At 37.1% G+C, this 16,386-nt stretch overlaps 1 protein-coding gene across 1 annotated transcript in view; it reads right to left on the reverse strand.

The window, feature by feature from the left end:
• RNF17 (ring finger protein 17) overlaps window positions 1–16,386 on the reverse strand; it is a 145,563-nt gene that overhangs the window by 781 nt on the left and 128,396 nt on the right. The window contains exons 31-35 of the mRNA XM_028531988.2: window positions 15,027–15,083; window positions 7,222–7,338; window positions 5,882–6,050; window positions 3,159–3,294; window positions 1,232–1,421 (exon numbers count right to left, since the gene is read on the reverse strand). Of these exons, the coding sequence (XP_028387789.1) occupies window positions 1,232–1,421; window positions 3,159–3,294; window positions 5,882–6,050; window positions 7,222–7,338; window positions 15,027–15,083 (669 nt within the window). The remainder of the gene's footprint in view (window positions 1–1,231; window positions 1,422–3,158; window positions 3,295–5,881; window positions 6,051–7,221; window positions 7,339–15,026; window positions 15,084–16,386) is intronic.

Raw genomic sequence — 16,386 nt, forward strand, 5'->3', positions numbered from 1 at the left:
GCACTTTGAAAAGGTATATAATGGTTTCCTGATAAAGCACGTTTTTTTCCATCCTTCTACTTTATTTAACATGTAGCATAACTCTTCTCCAAAGCTTTCCTACATAGCCAACAAGCTTTAAACACCACCATCCTTGTTAAAATTAATTTACATTCTACACAACAAGCATTATACCTTTATGCAGAAACTGACCAAATTTTGAATGCTACTCACAGAGGTAAACATGTATGTCTAAGAACATTTACTTGCCTACCTATATTCTCTTTTCAGGGGCTTCTTGAGAGAAAATGACAGAAGCAATTTGTACCATTCTGTACACACAGGAGCTGGAGAGGTACAGAGGTTTTCAAAAAAGCACTTTCTAGTAGTAGCATTGTTTCATTAAGAGCTCATTCTTATCATAGCCAATACACCAGGACTCCTAAAGGCTTGGGTCCCCAAAGCAGGACAGGTTGGGCTAAAACAACACTGTGAGGGTGGGGTGAATTGGAGAGAATATTTCCAAGTGAAAGGGTTCGGAAGGGAGAACTAGGGTTCCTGCATTTTATAAACCTAATCAGAATTCACAAGTACAGACTTTTAGGGGGGTAAAATTCTCCAATTTTAAAACACTGCACTATATAAAATATGGGTGCAGGCTGGATTCTGCCTGTGGGCTCCCCTTTGTGACATGCTAACCTCTAAAGAAGAAAGTACATTTACACCAAACATCACCTGAACTTTCTTATTTTGACAGATGTTCTTCATTAAACAATTCAAAATTAGTGTATGGTATTAGTGTAATTCAAGCCTTTCTATGACCAGAATCCCCCTTCTGGCCTTTCCTATTTATCTGCTAGAATGCAGAGCAAATGTCACTTCCCTGTCCTACTTCTTCAATGTAAGTGCTGGAGTGCCTACTAAGGAATATCAAATGCGATATCCTCATCATTCCTGCTTCTTGCACTCCCCAAAGTTACCTTCTTTAATTAGTGGTTTACGTGTTTCCCTCACTGACTTGTAAGTTCTCTGATTACAGAAGACCTATCTTGATCACTTTTATCTTAGTCAAGACATCACCTAAGACATTTTAACAAGTCTTAAAATTAATCCTATAGTATTTACAGGTTTATATACTTTAGTTGAAGCATGTCTGCATCTAGAGTTGCATTGGCAGAAATCATTTTAGAAAGTTAATTGGACTCTACAAATAACTTCAAAAGGATTCTGGAAAATTAAGCCAGATATTTACCATGGAAGAAGCATAAAGTTGTTTTCCTTGAAGACAGTCTATCATAGCCCACAATGCTTCCATACTCCACTTGGGACAATATGGTATTCTTGTCTTTCCTAAATCTTTTAAGGGAGGTTTAAACCCTGCCAGTAGAACCTTTATGGCTTGGGCTGGATACTGCATAAGGTGAAGAGGAATCTGACGTAGTCTGTCACAAAAGAAATTTTTAAATTAAAATATTCAGAATGTTACAAGTAAAATTCTCTAACAGCTAAAACTGTAAAACAAAAGTTTGGATTTGGCAATGATTTCTTGGCGGTGACTGCACTACATCAAACTAAAAACTGCAAAGGACATAACAAGAGTGAAAAGGCAACCTACAGAATGAGAAAAAATGTGTGTTAAAAATAGTATCTTCTACTAAGAAGATATATAAATGGCCAACATACATGAAAAGATTCTCAGCTAGGGAAATGCAAACCAAAGCCACAATGACACCATCTCACACCTATTAGAATGACCATTATCTCTCTCACACACACACACACAAAATGCTGGTGAGGATGTGGAGAGAAACTGGAAACTTTGTACACTTAGTGGGAATTTTTAAATGGTACAGCTGCCAAGGAAAACAGTTTGGTGGTTCCTCCAAATACTAAAAATAGAATGAGCACATGACCCAGCAACTGCACTTCTGGGTACACACGTAACCAAGAGAATGGAAAGTGGGCCTTAAGGAGTTATCTGTACACCCACAGCAGCATTATTCACAAGAGCAAAAGGTGGGACCAATCCAAGTGCCCACTGGTGGATGAATGGATGTATAAATTGTACTGCACATACAGTTCAGCCTTAAAAAGGAACACAATTTTGACACAAGGTGCAACTTGGATGCACTTTGAGATCATTATGCTCAGTGAATTACGTCACAACAATCAAATACATTAGAGACCTACAACAGTCAAATTCATACAGATGAGAGGGGTGGCTGCCAGGGGCTGGATGAGCGGGGATGGGAATTTTTGTTTAATGGGTACAGCGTTTCAGTTTTGCAAAATGAAAAAATTTCTGGAGACTGGTTGCACAACAATGTAAGTAGGATTACAATTACGCTGTACATTTAAAAATGGTTAAGATAGTATATTTTGTGACGGGTATTTTACCACAATATAAAAAGATACTACAAATAAAATAAGCCAAACCCTCCGTCCCTTGAAATAACTATTGGCAAGGATGTGAAGAAAGTGGAACCCTTTTCATTGCTGGTGGGAAATGTAAAATCATCAGAAAGTTAAACACAGAATTACTGTGTGATTCAGCATTTCCATACCAGGGATGCACCTCCAGCAACTGAAAGATGGGCTCCAACAACTGCTTGTGCATGTTCACTGCAGCATTATTCACAGGAGTCAACAGGGAAACAACGTGAGTGTCCTTCAACAGATGAATGAAATGTAGAAATGTAGTCTATACATAAAATGATGTGTTACCCACAACAGTGATGAGATTCTGATACATGCAACAATTGGATGAACCATGATAACATTAAGCAAACTAAGACACTAAAGGACAAATATTGTATGATTATACTTAAAGAAGCAGACTATGTGATACCAGGAGCTAAGGAATGGGGAATGGAATGTTACTGTTTAATGGATACAGAGTTTCTGCTTGGGATTTATGAAAAGGTCCAGAAAGTGGACAGTGGCAATAGTTGCACAACACTGTGAATATATTTAATGCCCATTACTGGTAACTGTATACTTAAAAATGGCTAAAATAGTAAGCTTTATCTGTATTTTACCACAATAAGAAAAACTTAATTAAAAATTCCCAGTATATCAACATCTTTAAAATATTTTCTTTGAAAAGTCAAAATATCCCTAATAATTATTAAAAACAAAACTAAGAATCCTAATTCAGGTAAGTTGACTTTGTTAAAAACCTGTTTATTGTCAGCTTTTCAGTTGACCCGTAATCCACAAATTGAACCAGGATGGCTACTGGGTTAAATTCTTTAATGGAAACAATCTTTGCTCTATACCATAATCCATCATCATATTCTGCAAGGCAAGGCATTTCTGGAGAGACAGAAAAAGGGAAAAAATCACATTGCTTTTATTTTGTTAATAGTTTTTTAAAACACAGTAAAGTACAGAGAAAATGTAATCACCACATAGCCATTACTCAGAATTAAACACTCAACAGCCATATGTTGGCTTGTGCTCTTTTCTGTTTAGACTACAGGTGGCAAACACAAGGCCTACGGGCCAAATCCCACCCTACGCCTTGTTTTATCTGGCCTGGTACCTTGTTTCTACCTGGTGGCAGCACCAAGCTCTCACTTAACTGTTAAGAAGTAGTTACATTTGTACAGTCCTAAAATTACATTCGGCCCTTTGAAGGCAACCGGGAGGCTGATGTGGCCCTTGGTGAAAATGAGTTGACACCCCTGGTTTAGACTTCATAAACTCTAAAGAAAGGCATGCTCATGGCTCTGTCTTGCTGTTGCCCAGGTCTGTGTCACCCTTCCACAGCCCCCTGGCTCTGTATTCCCTAAATCTCTTCATTTGGACCATTTTCTGCAGAGAATAATAAAACATTTTCTGTTCCTGTTTTTGAGCTTGTCCTCCACCAGTACATTCTCTATAAAGCCATTAGAATTAAATAAAAATTTCAATTACACTTTCTTGTTTAAAATTCTTCAATGGCACCTTAACCACCTGCAATATCAAGTCCTGAGAAATTCATTTTCCAGGGTTCATAATCTACTCCCAGCCAACTCCTACCACAACCCTCAGTGTGCTACCTGAACACAATTACTTCAGTGCATAGCTGTTCCACCATCTGGACTGTGCCCCATGCCCTTTTTTTATGATAAACATCTCTTCTTTCAAAGATCAGCTCAGACTCGACTTCAGAAAGCCAACTCCTATCATGGTCTCTGACCCAATGGTGCCAGGCAAATAGCTTTAGCATTAGCTCTTCTTCTCACACTGGACTTACACATGTCCCTTCTCTGCTTCCCCACTATTCACACGATCCCACCAGGTACCTGGTATAAGCCTTTGCTCAGTAAAAAGTGTGTAAATGCATGCCAGGCTTGGGTAAAGTTGAGGAACAATGAGTATAACTACATGCTTCCCCTTCTTCATACACTTTCAGATTGCAGAGCAGACAGAATACACCTGAGGTTCCTATCTTGCTCTATTCCTGCCCCTCCCTTTATTCTCTTCTACAAAATTTCTATAAAGAAAAGTAGTTGTGGGCAAGTGGCATTTAAATACTTCATACTCTAATGTTCAGATTTTTAAAAAATTTTTATCAAAGTTAATTTGAGTATATGGAGGTTATCAATAGAACAGTAAGAATCTCATCTGTCTGCATAGTAAACAACTGCCTGAATCATGGTTAACAATCCCCTTTAACCTTTACTATTTCCAGCCTCAAAAACATGGCTGAGTGACATCTCAAAATAGCACTGAAAAAACCCACCTAGTTGTCATTTTAAATCCACAAAGCAATTCTTTAACATAAATTACTTATTCAAATGTATGTCTTTAATAGGCACTTGCCTATGAATCAACTTGTACATATGTGCCCTGAGGAACCAAGGACCTATAGAAGAAGGCACAAACGTGTGTACAGCTCCATGAATCAGAATGTCACACAGATGGTTGGTTTGACTTCCCTTGAGACAAGAAATACGAGGAGGAATTGTTTTTTCCAGATTATAAATCTGAGTTTACCAAAAAAAATCACAATGAATTTATTCTTTCATTCAACAGATATTTATGAGCACCTGCTTGTGCAAGATACCCTAATTGCTGATGACACAGCAGTACTGGGAGTCCCTATTTAACAAAGGAGAGGAGGTGGCATGGAGTGTGATGGGGTAGGGAGGGTGGTAGTGCCACTCACATAGGGTGTCAGGGTAGACCTGCAGTAGGGGAAGAGTTGGGCAGAGACCTAAACTGCTCACAGGGTGGGAGAACATTCCAGGCAGAGGGAACTGCAAGGGCTGTTTATCAGCCAAACATGGGTCACAAGTGATAAAACTCTCATTGAGTAAACTTAGGTACATCAGGCCAATGTTCTCCTTTGCTTTGGCACATCCTCTATGTACAAAACAGACTAAACACATCTCTCTATATCATACATGGACAGAAATGCAGAGACGTACTCAGTATCAGGAATTGTTGACACCTGGACTTGTGTACTCTCCTCACAGGAGAATCACATATATTTAATAACTATGGATAAGAATAAATTATAAAGAAAAAAGCAGAGTTTGACCTGGGTTCCCATGCCCCCAACTCTAAAATCATCAATTAATTGCAATGGCTTGCAATTAAAATGACTGCCATTTGGGTCTCAGTCACAACTCTCAAAATTTGAGCGAGTCACAAAACCTCAAAGCTTAGACAAAACATCTTTATGCAATTTTCCAATGGACTCAAGTTCTGGAAAATCGAACTGCCCCGATGCAGTACTTACCTTCTCTTAGATCACTTAGAAAATGGGGAAAGTCATCTATAGCATCTTGAGAGTTGAGAAATGAGCAAATCCAGAGAGTGTGATAACATTAGAAATCACCAACCTCATCAGTCCATTCAAACAGAACAAGTTTCACTAGGAATTCCAGGGTACTCAGAAAGTGTGGGCTACCTGTTCTGAAGTCCGTCAGAGGCAGGAGAGTCTCCACATTAGTGTTGAGCCTCTGCAGAGCTTCACTGAGGCTCTCAGACTCAGATTCCCAGCTGACTCCACTGCCATCTGTATCACTATGCTGGTTACAGAGATTACACTTTTCTACAGAATCAAGGCAAATATATACCTAAGTGGGGGAAAAGCAAGGGAAAACTTTCAAATTATTTTAGTATTCATTTATACAGACAAAAATCACTGTAGTAGACAGTCTCCAACAATGGCCCCAATAATCCCTTGTAAAGTTCCTCTCCCACATCATATTGGAGTTGATCTTCGTGACCAAAAGAATGTGACATGATGCCTCTGTCTTGCTGGCATCACTGCTTTCCCAGGGAAAGCTGTGCTGTCATCCAGTCAATGGAGAGGCCCATAAGACAAGGCACTGAGTCCCCAGACAGCATTGTGTGAGTCTTTTTGAAAGTGCATCCTGCAATGCCTTCTCCCCACCCCAACACCTTCATTGTGACCTTGAGAGGTCCTGAGCCAGTACTGAATTAAGGAGCTTCTCATTCCTCACTCTCATTTGTGTTGTTTTCAGCTGCTATATTTGGGGTATTCTGTTAGGCAGCAATAAACTAATACAAAAAACCACTATAAAACCCAACAGTAGTATACCCCTATGCTCTCTGATGAAACTGAAGAGCAAATTCTTTCCTTGCCAGTGAAGAAAAGAGTTTACTGTGCAAACTGGCTGAAGGGACTCTTTTACTTCATTGTAATTGCTTCCTTTTTTGTTGGCTAAAGACTTTTTCGTTAGTGTACTTATTCAATTCAATTCAATCCAATTCATATTTATTGAGTGCCTATTATGTATCAGGCAGTATTCTAGGTTCTGGGGACACCAATGGCCAAAACAGACAAAAGTCCCTGTCTTCGTGGAGTGACAGTCTGGTAGGGAAAAGCAGACAAACATTGTAAGAAAGTGGAGAAGGCATTAGAAGGTGATCACTGGTACAGAAAAACTGGTACAGAGCATCTAGACTTCCTCTAGAAACAGGACAGGGGAGTGAGACGTTGAAGATTTCATAGTTTAAAATAGGTACAGATTAAAAATCTAAATGTTTGGTATAACTACAGCAACACAAGACTGGGAAAACCAGCCAGTTTAAGAAATACTTGACTTCTTAAGCATCAACAAATGTCTGAACAGGAAATTGCTATGTGGGCAAACTGGCAATCACCAAGCTCAATTATTTAAAGTCAGTAAGAAGAAAAGGAGAAGAATCTTAAGAGGTAAAGACCAAGATTGCATATTATGTCTTTAACAAACAACTAATTGTGCAAATTAAATTACACACCTCATTAGGCGAGACCACGTGTTTAACTTGAACAGCATAGAGTTCTCCTGGAGGAGGCAGAGGTGAAGGCAAATACGGTGGTAAGATAGGGGTTTCTGTTTCAGACAAAAGCAATTCCTAAAACATCACAAAAAATTCAAATTGAGAATGATTACTATAAAAATCCACTACACTATCAAAATTCATGACAGTGCAACTTGCTTTCAGTTAGCAGAAAGCAAGTTCTCTGACACAGCGAATACCACAAATTGGAAAATATGACAACAAAAGATCTTTAGAATTCTTTTGCCCCTCCCAATGAAAAATTTTGTATAAAAACCCCCATTTTCTTTTAACGTATATATATCTGCATATACACAATGTTCTGCAGAAATGGTTAATAAATAGTTAACATTAATGCCACTGCCTAATAGGACCCGGGGGTTTGGACTTTTTGCTTTTCACATTTCTGTAGCATTTATTTTTAGAAAAAGTATGTTTTTGAATTTTTTTTATTAAAAAAATTTTTTTAAAAATATTTATTTCTAGAGAGGGAAAGGAGGGGGAGAGGGAGAGGGAGGGGGAGAGGGAGAGAGAGAAAGAAACATCAATGTGCAGTTGCTGGGGGTCCTGGCCTGCAACCCAGGCATGTACCCTGATTGGGAATCGAACCTGCGACACTTGTTTTTGAATTTTTAAAAAATTTTTAAAAATTGTTGTTCAAGATGCTGCTGTGTGGAATGTCTGAGATTTTCCTGCCAGTGTTTTCCTCTAGGACATTTATGGTGCTACGACTTATATGTAAGTCTTTTATCCACCTTGAATTTATTTTTGTGTATGGTGTAAGTTGGTGCTCGTATCATTTTTTTTGCACGTAGTTGTCCAGATCTCCCAACACCATTTGTTGAAGAGGCTATTTTTACCCCATTTTATGCTTCTTCCCCCTTTGTCAAATATTAATTGACCATGGAGACTTGGGTTTATTTCTGGGCTCTCTGTTCTGTTCCATTGATCTATGTGCCCGTTCTTATGCCAGTACCAGGCTGTTTTGATTACAGTGGCCTTGAACTACAGTTTGATATCAGGTATTGTGATCCCTCCTACTTTGTTCTTCTTTCTCAAAATTGCTGCAACTCTTCAGGGGCATTTATGGTTCCATATAAATTTTTGAAATGTTTGTTCTGTATCTGTGAAATATGTCCTTGGTACTTTAATAGGGATTTCATTGAATCTATAAATTGTTTTGGGAAGTATGGACATTTTGATATTAATTCTCCCAATCCATGAACATGGTACATGCTTCCATTTGTTTGTGTCTTCCTTAACTTCCTTCTTCAGTGTTGTATAGTTTTCTGAGTACAGGTCTTTTACTTCCTTGGCTAGGTTTATTCCTAGGTTCTTTATTTTTCTTTTTACTCTTGAAAATAATTGTTTTCCTAATTTCTGCTTCTGATATTTTATTGTTGGTGTACAAAAATGCCTTTGATTCCTGGATATTGACTTTGTATCCTGCTGTTTTGCCAAATTCACTTATTAGGTCGAGTAGTTTTTGGTGGAGTCTATAGGATTTTCTATGTACACTATCATGTACATAGAATTTTAGTACATCTGCAAACAGTGACAGTTTTGTTTCCTCCTTTCCAATTTGAATGCCATTTATTTTTTTCTTGCCTGATTGCTGTGGCTAGGACTTGCAATACTGTGTTGAATAGGAGTGCTGAAAGAGGACATCCTTGTCTTGTTCCTGACCTTAGTAGGAAAGCTTTACATTTTTGCCCACTGAGTATAATGTTGGCTGTAGGTCTCTCATATATGGCCTTTATCATGTTGAGGGAATCTCCTTCTATTCCCACTTTGCTGAGTGTTTTTCTCACAAATGGGTGCTATATCTTATCAAATGCTTCCACATTTATTGATATGATAATTTGATTTTTGTATTTTCTTTTGTTTATGTATTACGTTTATTGATTTGTGAATATTGTACCATCATTTCATCCCTGGGATGAATCCTATTTGATTGTGGTGTATGATCTTTTTAATGTATTGCTGGATGTGGTTTGCCAATATTAAGCATCTATGTTCATTAGCAATATGGATCTGTAGTTTTCTTTCTTTGTTGTGTCTTTATCTGGTTTGGGGATTAAGATGATGCTGGCTTCATAAAAGGAGTCTGGGAGTCTTCTGTCTTCTTGGATATTTTGGAAGAGTATGTGAAGGATATAGGTTAGCTCTTCCTTAAATGCTTTGTAGAATTCTACTCTGAATCTGTCCTGTCCAGGGTTTTTGTGTGCTGGGAGTTTTTTGATTACTCCTTTGATGTTGTCAGTTGTTATTGGTCTGTTCAGGCTTTCTGCTTCTTTTTCATTCAGTTTTGAAAGATTGTATTTTTCTAGAAATTTGTCCATTTCACCTAGGTTTTCAAATTTCTTGGCATATAGCTCTTCATAGTAATTTCTTACACCCTTGTATTTCTGTGATATCAGTTGTAATCTCTTCTGTTTCATACCTGATTGTGTTTATTTGGGTCCTCTTTTTTTCTTCATGAATCTGCTTGAAGGTTTGTTGATTTTGTTTATGTTTCCAAAAAGCAAGTCCTGGATTTATTGATCCTCAGAATTGTTCTTTTAGTCTCTATATCATTCAATTCTGCTCTGATCTTGGTTATTTCTTTACTTCTCCTCGCTCTGGGCTCTGTCGTTGTTCCTCCAGTTCCTGTAGATGTAGGGTTAACTTGTTTATTTGAAATGTTTCTTTTTTTGGTAGGCCTGTATCTCTATGAGCTTCCCTCTCAGGACTGCCTTCACTGTGTCCCATAAGTTTTGGAGTCTTGTGAATTCATTTTCATTTGTTTCCAAAAACTTTTTGATTTCTTCCTTGATCTCATTCTTAACCCATTCATTGTTTACTAGCATGCTATTCAATCTCCATGAATTTGAGTTTTTGAGTTTTTTCCTTGAGGTTGCTTTCTAGTTTTAGGCCCTTGCGATTTGAGAAGATGCTTTCTATGGTTTCAATTTTCTTCAATTTGTTGAGGCTTGTTTTGTGTCCTATCATGTGGTCTATTTTTCAAAATGTTCCATGTGCATTTGAAAAGAATGTGTATTCTGCTTCTCTGGGATGAAAGGTGTTTATATATATATATATAATTATTATTAAGGGCTTAATTTATATTAAGGATTTACATATATATAAATTAAGTCCATTGATATATGGTATTGTTCAATGCTATAATACCTCTGTAGATATTTTGTTAGGAAGATCTATCCATTTTTGACAGTGGGGTGTTAAAATCCCTGAGTATAAGTGTGTTGCTGTCTATATCTTTTTTGAAGTCCTCCAAAATTTTCCTTATGTATTTGGGTGCTTCTGTGTTGGGTGCATATATGTTTATAATGTTTATGTCTTTTTGATGGATTCTTCCCTTGAGTATTGTGAAGTGACCGTCTGCGTCTCTTTTTATGGCTGTTTTGAAGTCTATTTTGTCTGATATGAGTAACTCCTACCCCAGCTTTTTTTTTCTTGTCCACGTGCTTGGAATATTTTTTTCCAGCCCTTCACTTTCAGTCTGTGTAGGTCTTTTGTTCTGAGGTGGGTCTCTTGTAGGCAGCATATGTGTGGGTCATGATTTTTTATCCATTCAGCTATTTTATCTTTTGATTGGAGCATTTAATCCATGTACATTTAAGGGTATTATTGATAGGTACTTCATTTTTCTTCCTTCATACCTGTGTTCCCCCCCCCTCTCTTTTTCTTCCTTTCATTAATGCAGTCCCTTTAGTGTATCTTGCAGTGCTGGTTTGGTGGAGGTGTATTCTTTGAGCCTTCTTTTGTCTGGGAAACTCCTTATTTGGCCTTCCATTTTAATTGAGATACATGCTGGATAGAGTGTCTTGGTTAGAGACCTTTGCTTTTCATCCCCTGGAATATTTCTTGCCATTCCCTTCTGGCTTGGAGCGTTTCAATTGAGAATTCAGCTGCTAGCCTTATTGGGGCTTCCTTGTATGTAACTTCTTGTTTCTCCCTTTAAGATTCCTTTAAGATTCTCTTTTTGTCATGGAATTTTGCCATTTTAATTATGATGTGTGTTGGAGTGGGCCTCTTTGATTTGTCTTGATTGGGACCTTCTGTGCTTCCTGGATTTGTGTGATTTTTCTTTCATCAAATTAGGGAAGATTTTCCATCATTACTTTTTCAAACAGGTTTTCTATCCCTTGCTCTTCTTTTTCTCCTTTCGGTATCCCTATTATATGGATATTATTACATTAGAAAATGTATGTATTTTGTAATAAAAACTAAAAAAATATAGGCAATCCCAAAAGAAGATTTAAGTTAAATATCATCATTAAAAAAAAGAGTGCTCTCTTTTAAGCTCTATAAAAGCATAAGGAATAAAAAGTTACATTATTCCCAAAAGGATTATAGCACTTAGCAGTTGTTAATAGCAAATATACATAAAAATGTGGGTGGCTTTTCTTTTAGAAAGTTAAAAAAAATCTTGAACATAATAATTAGCATACAAAGTAAAATGATCACATTCAAATTTGTAGATTAATTTATTACTATTTAACATTTTCAAACTGGTGATAAATCAAAACATATCTGAACCACTTAGTAGAGTTGAGCAAAAAAGTGATTACACTACTGTTGAATTTTACTGATTTCTTATGTTTCACTTCAGAACAAACATCTATTTTTATAATAATAGGAATGAAGTTCTACCTATGAGAAAAATTCATTTATTGAAACTCTTCCCACACCCAATCACACATGTGACAAAATATAACATAAATTGGACTCATTACAATTAAAAACTCTGGTGTTTCCATGGATGGACACCACCAAGGAAGTGAAAAGACAACCCACAGAATGGAAGAAAACATTTGCAAATCACATATCTGTTCAGAGTCCTGCAATACCAAATATGCAAAACCACAAAAACACTGGAAATTACAGGGTGGACAAACCAGAAGTCACCAACTAAAGCCCAGCTAAGAAGGGGTAGGACTTTTTTTTCCCATTCTTCTTTATTTTTATTTTCTATTTTTCTTCAGTTTGACTGAGATATAATTGATATATAACATTGTGTTAGTCCATGTATACCGCATAATGATTTGATGTAGGTACATACTGTGTGAAATGATTACTACAGTAAGTCTAGTTAATGTCAATTGCCTCACACAGTTAGAAAACCTTTTTCCTTCTGATCAAAATATTTAAGATTTATTCCCTTAGCAACCATCAAATATATAATATAGTGTTGTTGACATTAGTCACCATGCTGTATGTTACATCCTCAGGACTTAATTCTCTTATAACTGAAGTTTGTATCTTTTGACCATCTTCACTAATTTTCCCGACCTCTACCCACCCCACCCACCTGTGGCAGCCACCAGTATTTTCTCTCCATCTATGAACTCAGTTTCTTTAGATTCCACATATAAGTAAGATCATATGATATTTATCTTTCTCTGGCTTATTTCAGACCATGACTTCAAGGTCCATCAATGTTGCCATAAATGGCAGGGTCTCCCTTTAATGTCTAAGTAATATTTCAAAATATATATATACATATATATCACTCATATATATATGTATATGTGTGTGTGTATCTATACATTTTCTTTTTTGTTGTGCAGTTACATTTGTCTCACCTTTTTCTCCACTGATCACCCCAATCATGTCCCCTGCTGACTCCCATAGTCAATCCAGCTCTACTGTCTGTGCCCATGAGTCCTCTATTTGTGTTCCTTTGCTTGGCCCTACCCACTCTAGTCACTGTCAGTTCGTTCTTTATTTCCAAGTCTCTGGTTCTATGTTGCTCATTTGTTTGTTTTGTTGATTAGGTTCAACATATAGTTGAGAGCCTATGGTATTTGTCTTTCACTGCCTGGCTTATTTCACTTAGCACAATGTTCTCCAGATTCATCCATGCTGTCTCGAAGGGTAGGAGCTCACATCTTCTTTATCCAATTGTCTGGCAATGGTTACTCAGGTTGTTTCCATGTCTTAGCTATTGTAAATAATGCTTCAGTGAACACAGGTGTGCAGGTATCTTTTCAAGATAGTGATTTTGTTTCTTTGGATATATGTCTACAGGTGGAATTGCTGGATCATAAGTTAGTTGTATTTTTAATTTTTTGAGGAACCTCCATTCTGTTTTCCATAGAGGCTGCACCAACTTGCAGGCCTACCAACGGTGCATGAGGGTGTCCTTTCCACTGCATCCTCACCAACGTTTATTGTTTCTTGCATTTCTGGTGATAGCCATTCTAAAAGGAGAGGTGATTATCTCATTGGGGTTTAGATTTGTACTTCCTTTATGATTAGTGATGTTGAGGATCTTTTCAGGCACCTGTTGGCCATTTGTATGTCTTTTTATTTTTAATCCTCACCCAAGGGCATTTAATAAATGATTTTGGAGAGAGAGTAAGAATGGCAGAGAGAAACACTGGTTGGCTGCCTCCCATATGCACCTTGACTGGTGATCAAACCCACAACCTAGGTATGTGTCCTAACTGGGAATGAAACCTGCAGTGTTTTTGTATATGGGATGATGCTCCCACCAACTAAGCCACCCAGTCAGGGAATCATTTTTATGTCTTTTTTCAAAAAATATCTATTTTGATTCTCTGTACATTTTTTTAAATGATTTTTTTTGACTACTGAGTTGTATGAGTTCTTTATATATTTGGGATATTAGCCCCTTATCAGGTATGTGAGCTGCAAATATTTTCTTTTAGTAGGCTGCCTTTTCACTTTGTTGTTTCTTTTGCTGTGCAGAAGCTTTTTAGTTGGACGCAGTCTCACTTGTTTAATTTTGTTTTTGTTGCCTTTGTATTTGGTGTCGGAAATTTCTCCAAGGAAAATAAACAAATGGCCAAAGAACACATGAAAATAAGCTCACTACCATCAGGAAAACACAAATGAAAACCACAATGAGAAACCACACTTCACACCTATCCTAGGATGGTTAGAAAAAAGTCAGGTAATAAGTGTTGGTAAGAGTATAAAAAAAATAGAACCCTTATACATTCTCAGTAGAAAGGAAAATGATACAGACCCTTTGGAAGACAGTCTTGGTGAGTTCCCTAAAATGGTAAACAGAGTCAGTACTGTGTCCACTCCTAAGTCCATACCCAGGAGAAGTGAGAGCAGATAGGCATCCACCAAAAAACATGCACATGAATGTTCATAGTAGCTTTACTTGCAATTGCAAAAGATGGAAATAACCTGTGTCCATCAACAGATTAATGGGCAAACAAGATAGGCATCCACCAAAAAACATGCACATGAATGTTCATAGTAGCTTTACTTGCAATTGCAAAAGATGGAAATAACCTGTGTCCATCAACAGATTAATGGGCAAACAAAATGTCTAGTCAATGAAATATTAATCAGACATGAAAAGGACACATACTATAACATGAATGAACCTTGAAAATATTATGCTGAAGGAAAGAAGCTAACACAAAGGGCTTGGCATTGTGTGATTCCATTTGTGAGAAATGTCCAGAATAGGGAAATCCACAGAGAGAAAATTTCTAGGACACAGATTGGGGAAAGGGAGAATGGGAAGTGACTGCTGTTGGTGAGGCTTCTCTTTAGGGTGATGGAATATGGAATTAGATAGTCATGATGATTACACAACTCAGTGACTATACTAAAAACTACTGAATTGCACACTTTAAAAAGTTGAAATTTATGATATGTAAATTAAACTTTAATGAAGCTGATATAAAAGAAAATGCTTACTTCCTGATTTTGAATCAGGTCCTCTGCATTGATAAAGTGTCCAAAATTTCCAAAATATCTGGACAGAAACTTACCTCAAATCTTATTTCCCATCTTTCCTCCTCATACTTTTTACTGTAATCTGTTGGTTTCTGAAATATAATATTATTAATGAATAAAACCATCTTTATGTAGTATCACTTTTAAGGCACATATTTCACCTCCGTAAAAGTTGGGTGCATGTCCTTGTTTGCATTCATTTAAATATTTTAGGTTAACTATGGGAAAATCTAATGTCCTGAGTAATCTGAATATTGCAACAGTAAAAATCCTTAAAATTATGCTAAACATATAACAACAGTAATTAGTTTAATATAAGAGAGTGGGAGCACTTACCTTCCCCTTTAAATGTTAACAATGCAGTGTAACACTAAAAGAAACTAAATAATCTTTATAAAACCTGTTTGATATTAGAAACACCTTTTAGAGAAACACAAGGGGGGCACAAACATACATGCGCACATCCAACTCCTTAAAAGAAACAGGTGGCAGTGAGGGTGACACGGACAAAGCTAAGTAGTATCACAGATACTATGTGAGAGAAGAGCAGTTTTCTACATTTTATCAAACATTCAATGTTTAGTTTTGTTCTATCACTAAAATGAATATTAAAAAAACTGACAAGTGGGCTAGGGTCAGGTTGGAGGAGGGAAAGGCAGAAAATTGAACATGAACAACAATAAAAAAAGAATTAAAAAAATATAGAATGGGGGAAAACATATTTGCCAATGATACCTCAGACAAGGGTTTAATCTCCAAAATATATAAAGAACTTACACGACTCCACTCTAAGAAGACAAGTAACCCAATTAAAAAATGGGCAAAGGACTTGAACAGACACTTCTCCAAGGAGGACATACAGAAGATCCAAAGACACATGAAACAATGTTCAATATCGCTAGCTATCAGAGAGATGCAAATTAAAACCACAATGAGATACCACTTCACACCAGTCAGAATGGCCATCATAAACAAAGCAACAAACAACACGTGTTGGAGAGGCTGTGGAGAAAAGGGGACCCTAGTGCACTGTTGGTGGGACTGCGGACTGGTACAACCACTATGGAAAGCAGTTTGGAACTTCCTCAGAAAACTAAAAATGGATCTGCCTTTTGACCCTGCAATTCCACTGCTGGGACTGTATCCTAAGAACACTAAAACACCAATACAAAAAAACCTTTGCACCCCGATGTTCATAGCAGCACAATTTACAATAGCTAGGTGCTGGAAGCAACCTAGATGCCCATCAGGAATGGATCAAAAAACTATTGGTACATTTACACAATGGAATTCTATGCAGCAGAAAGAAAGAAGGAGCTCCTACCCTTTGCAACAGCATGGATGGAGCTGGAAAGCATTATGCTAAGCGAAACAAGCCAGGCAGTGAAAGACAAA

Source organism: Phyllostomus discolor, chromosome 2, assembly GCF_004126475.2.
Source record: "Phyllostomus discolor isolate MPI-MPIP mPhyDis1 chromosome 2, mPhyDis1.pri.v3, whole genome shotgun sequence".
Taxonomy (NCBI): domain Eukaryota; kingdom Metazoa; phylum Chordata; class Mammalia; order Chiroptera; family Phyllostomidae; genus Phyllostomus; species Phyllostomus discolor.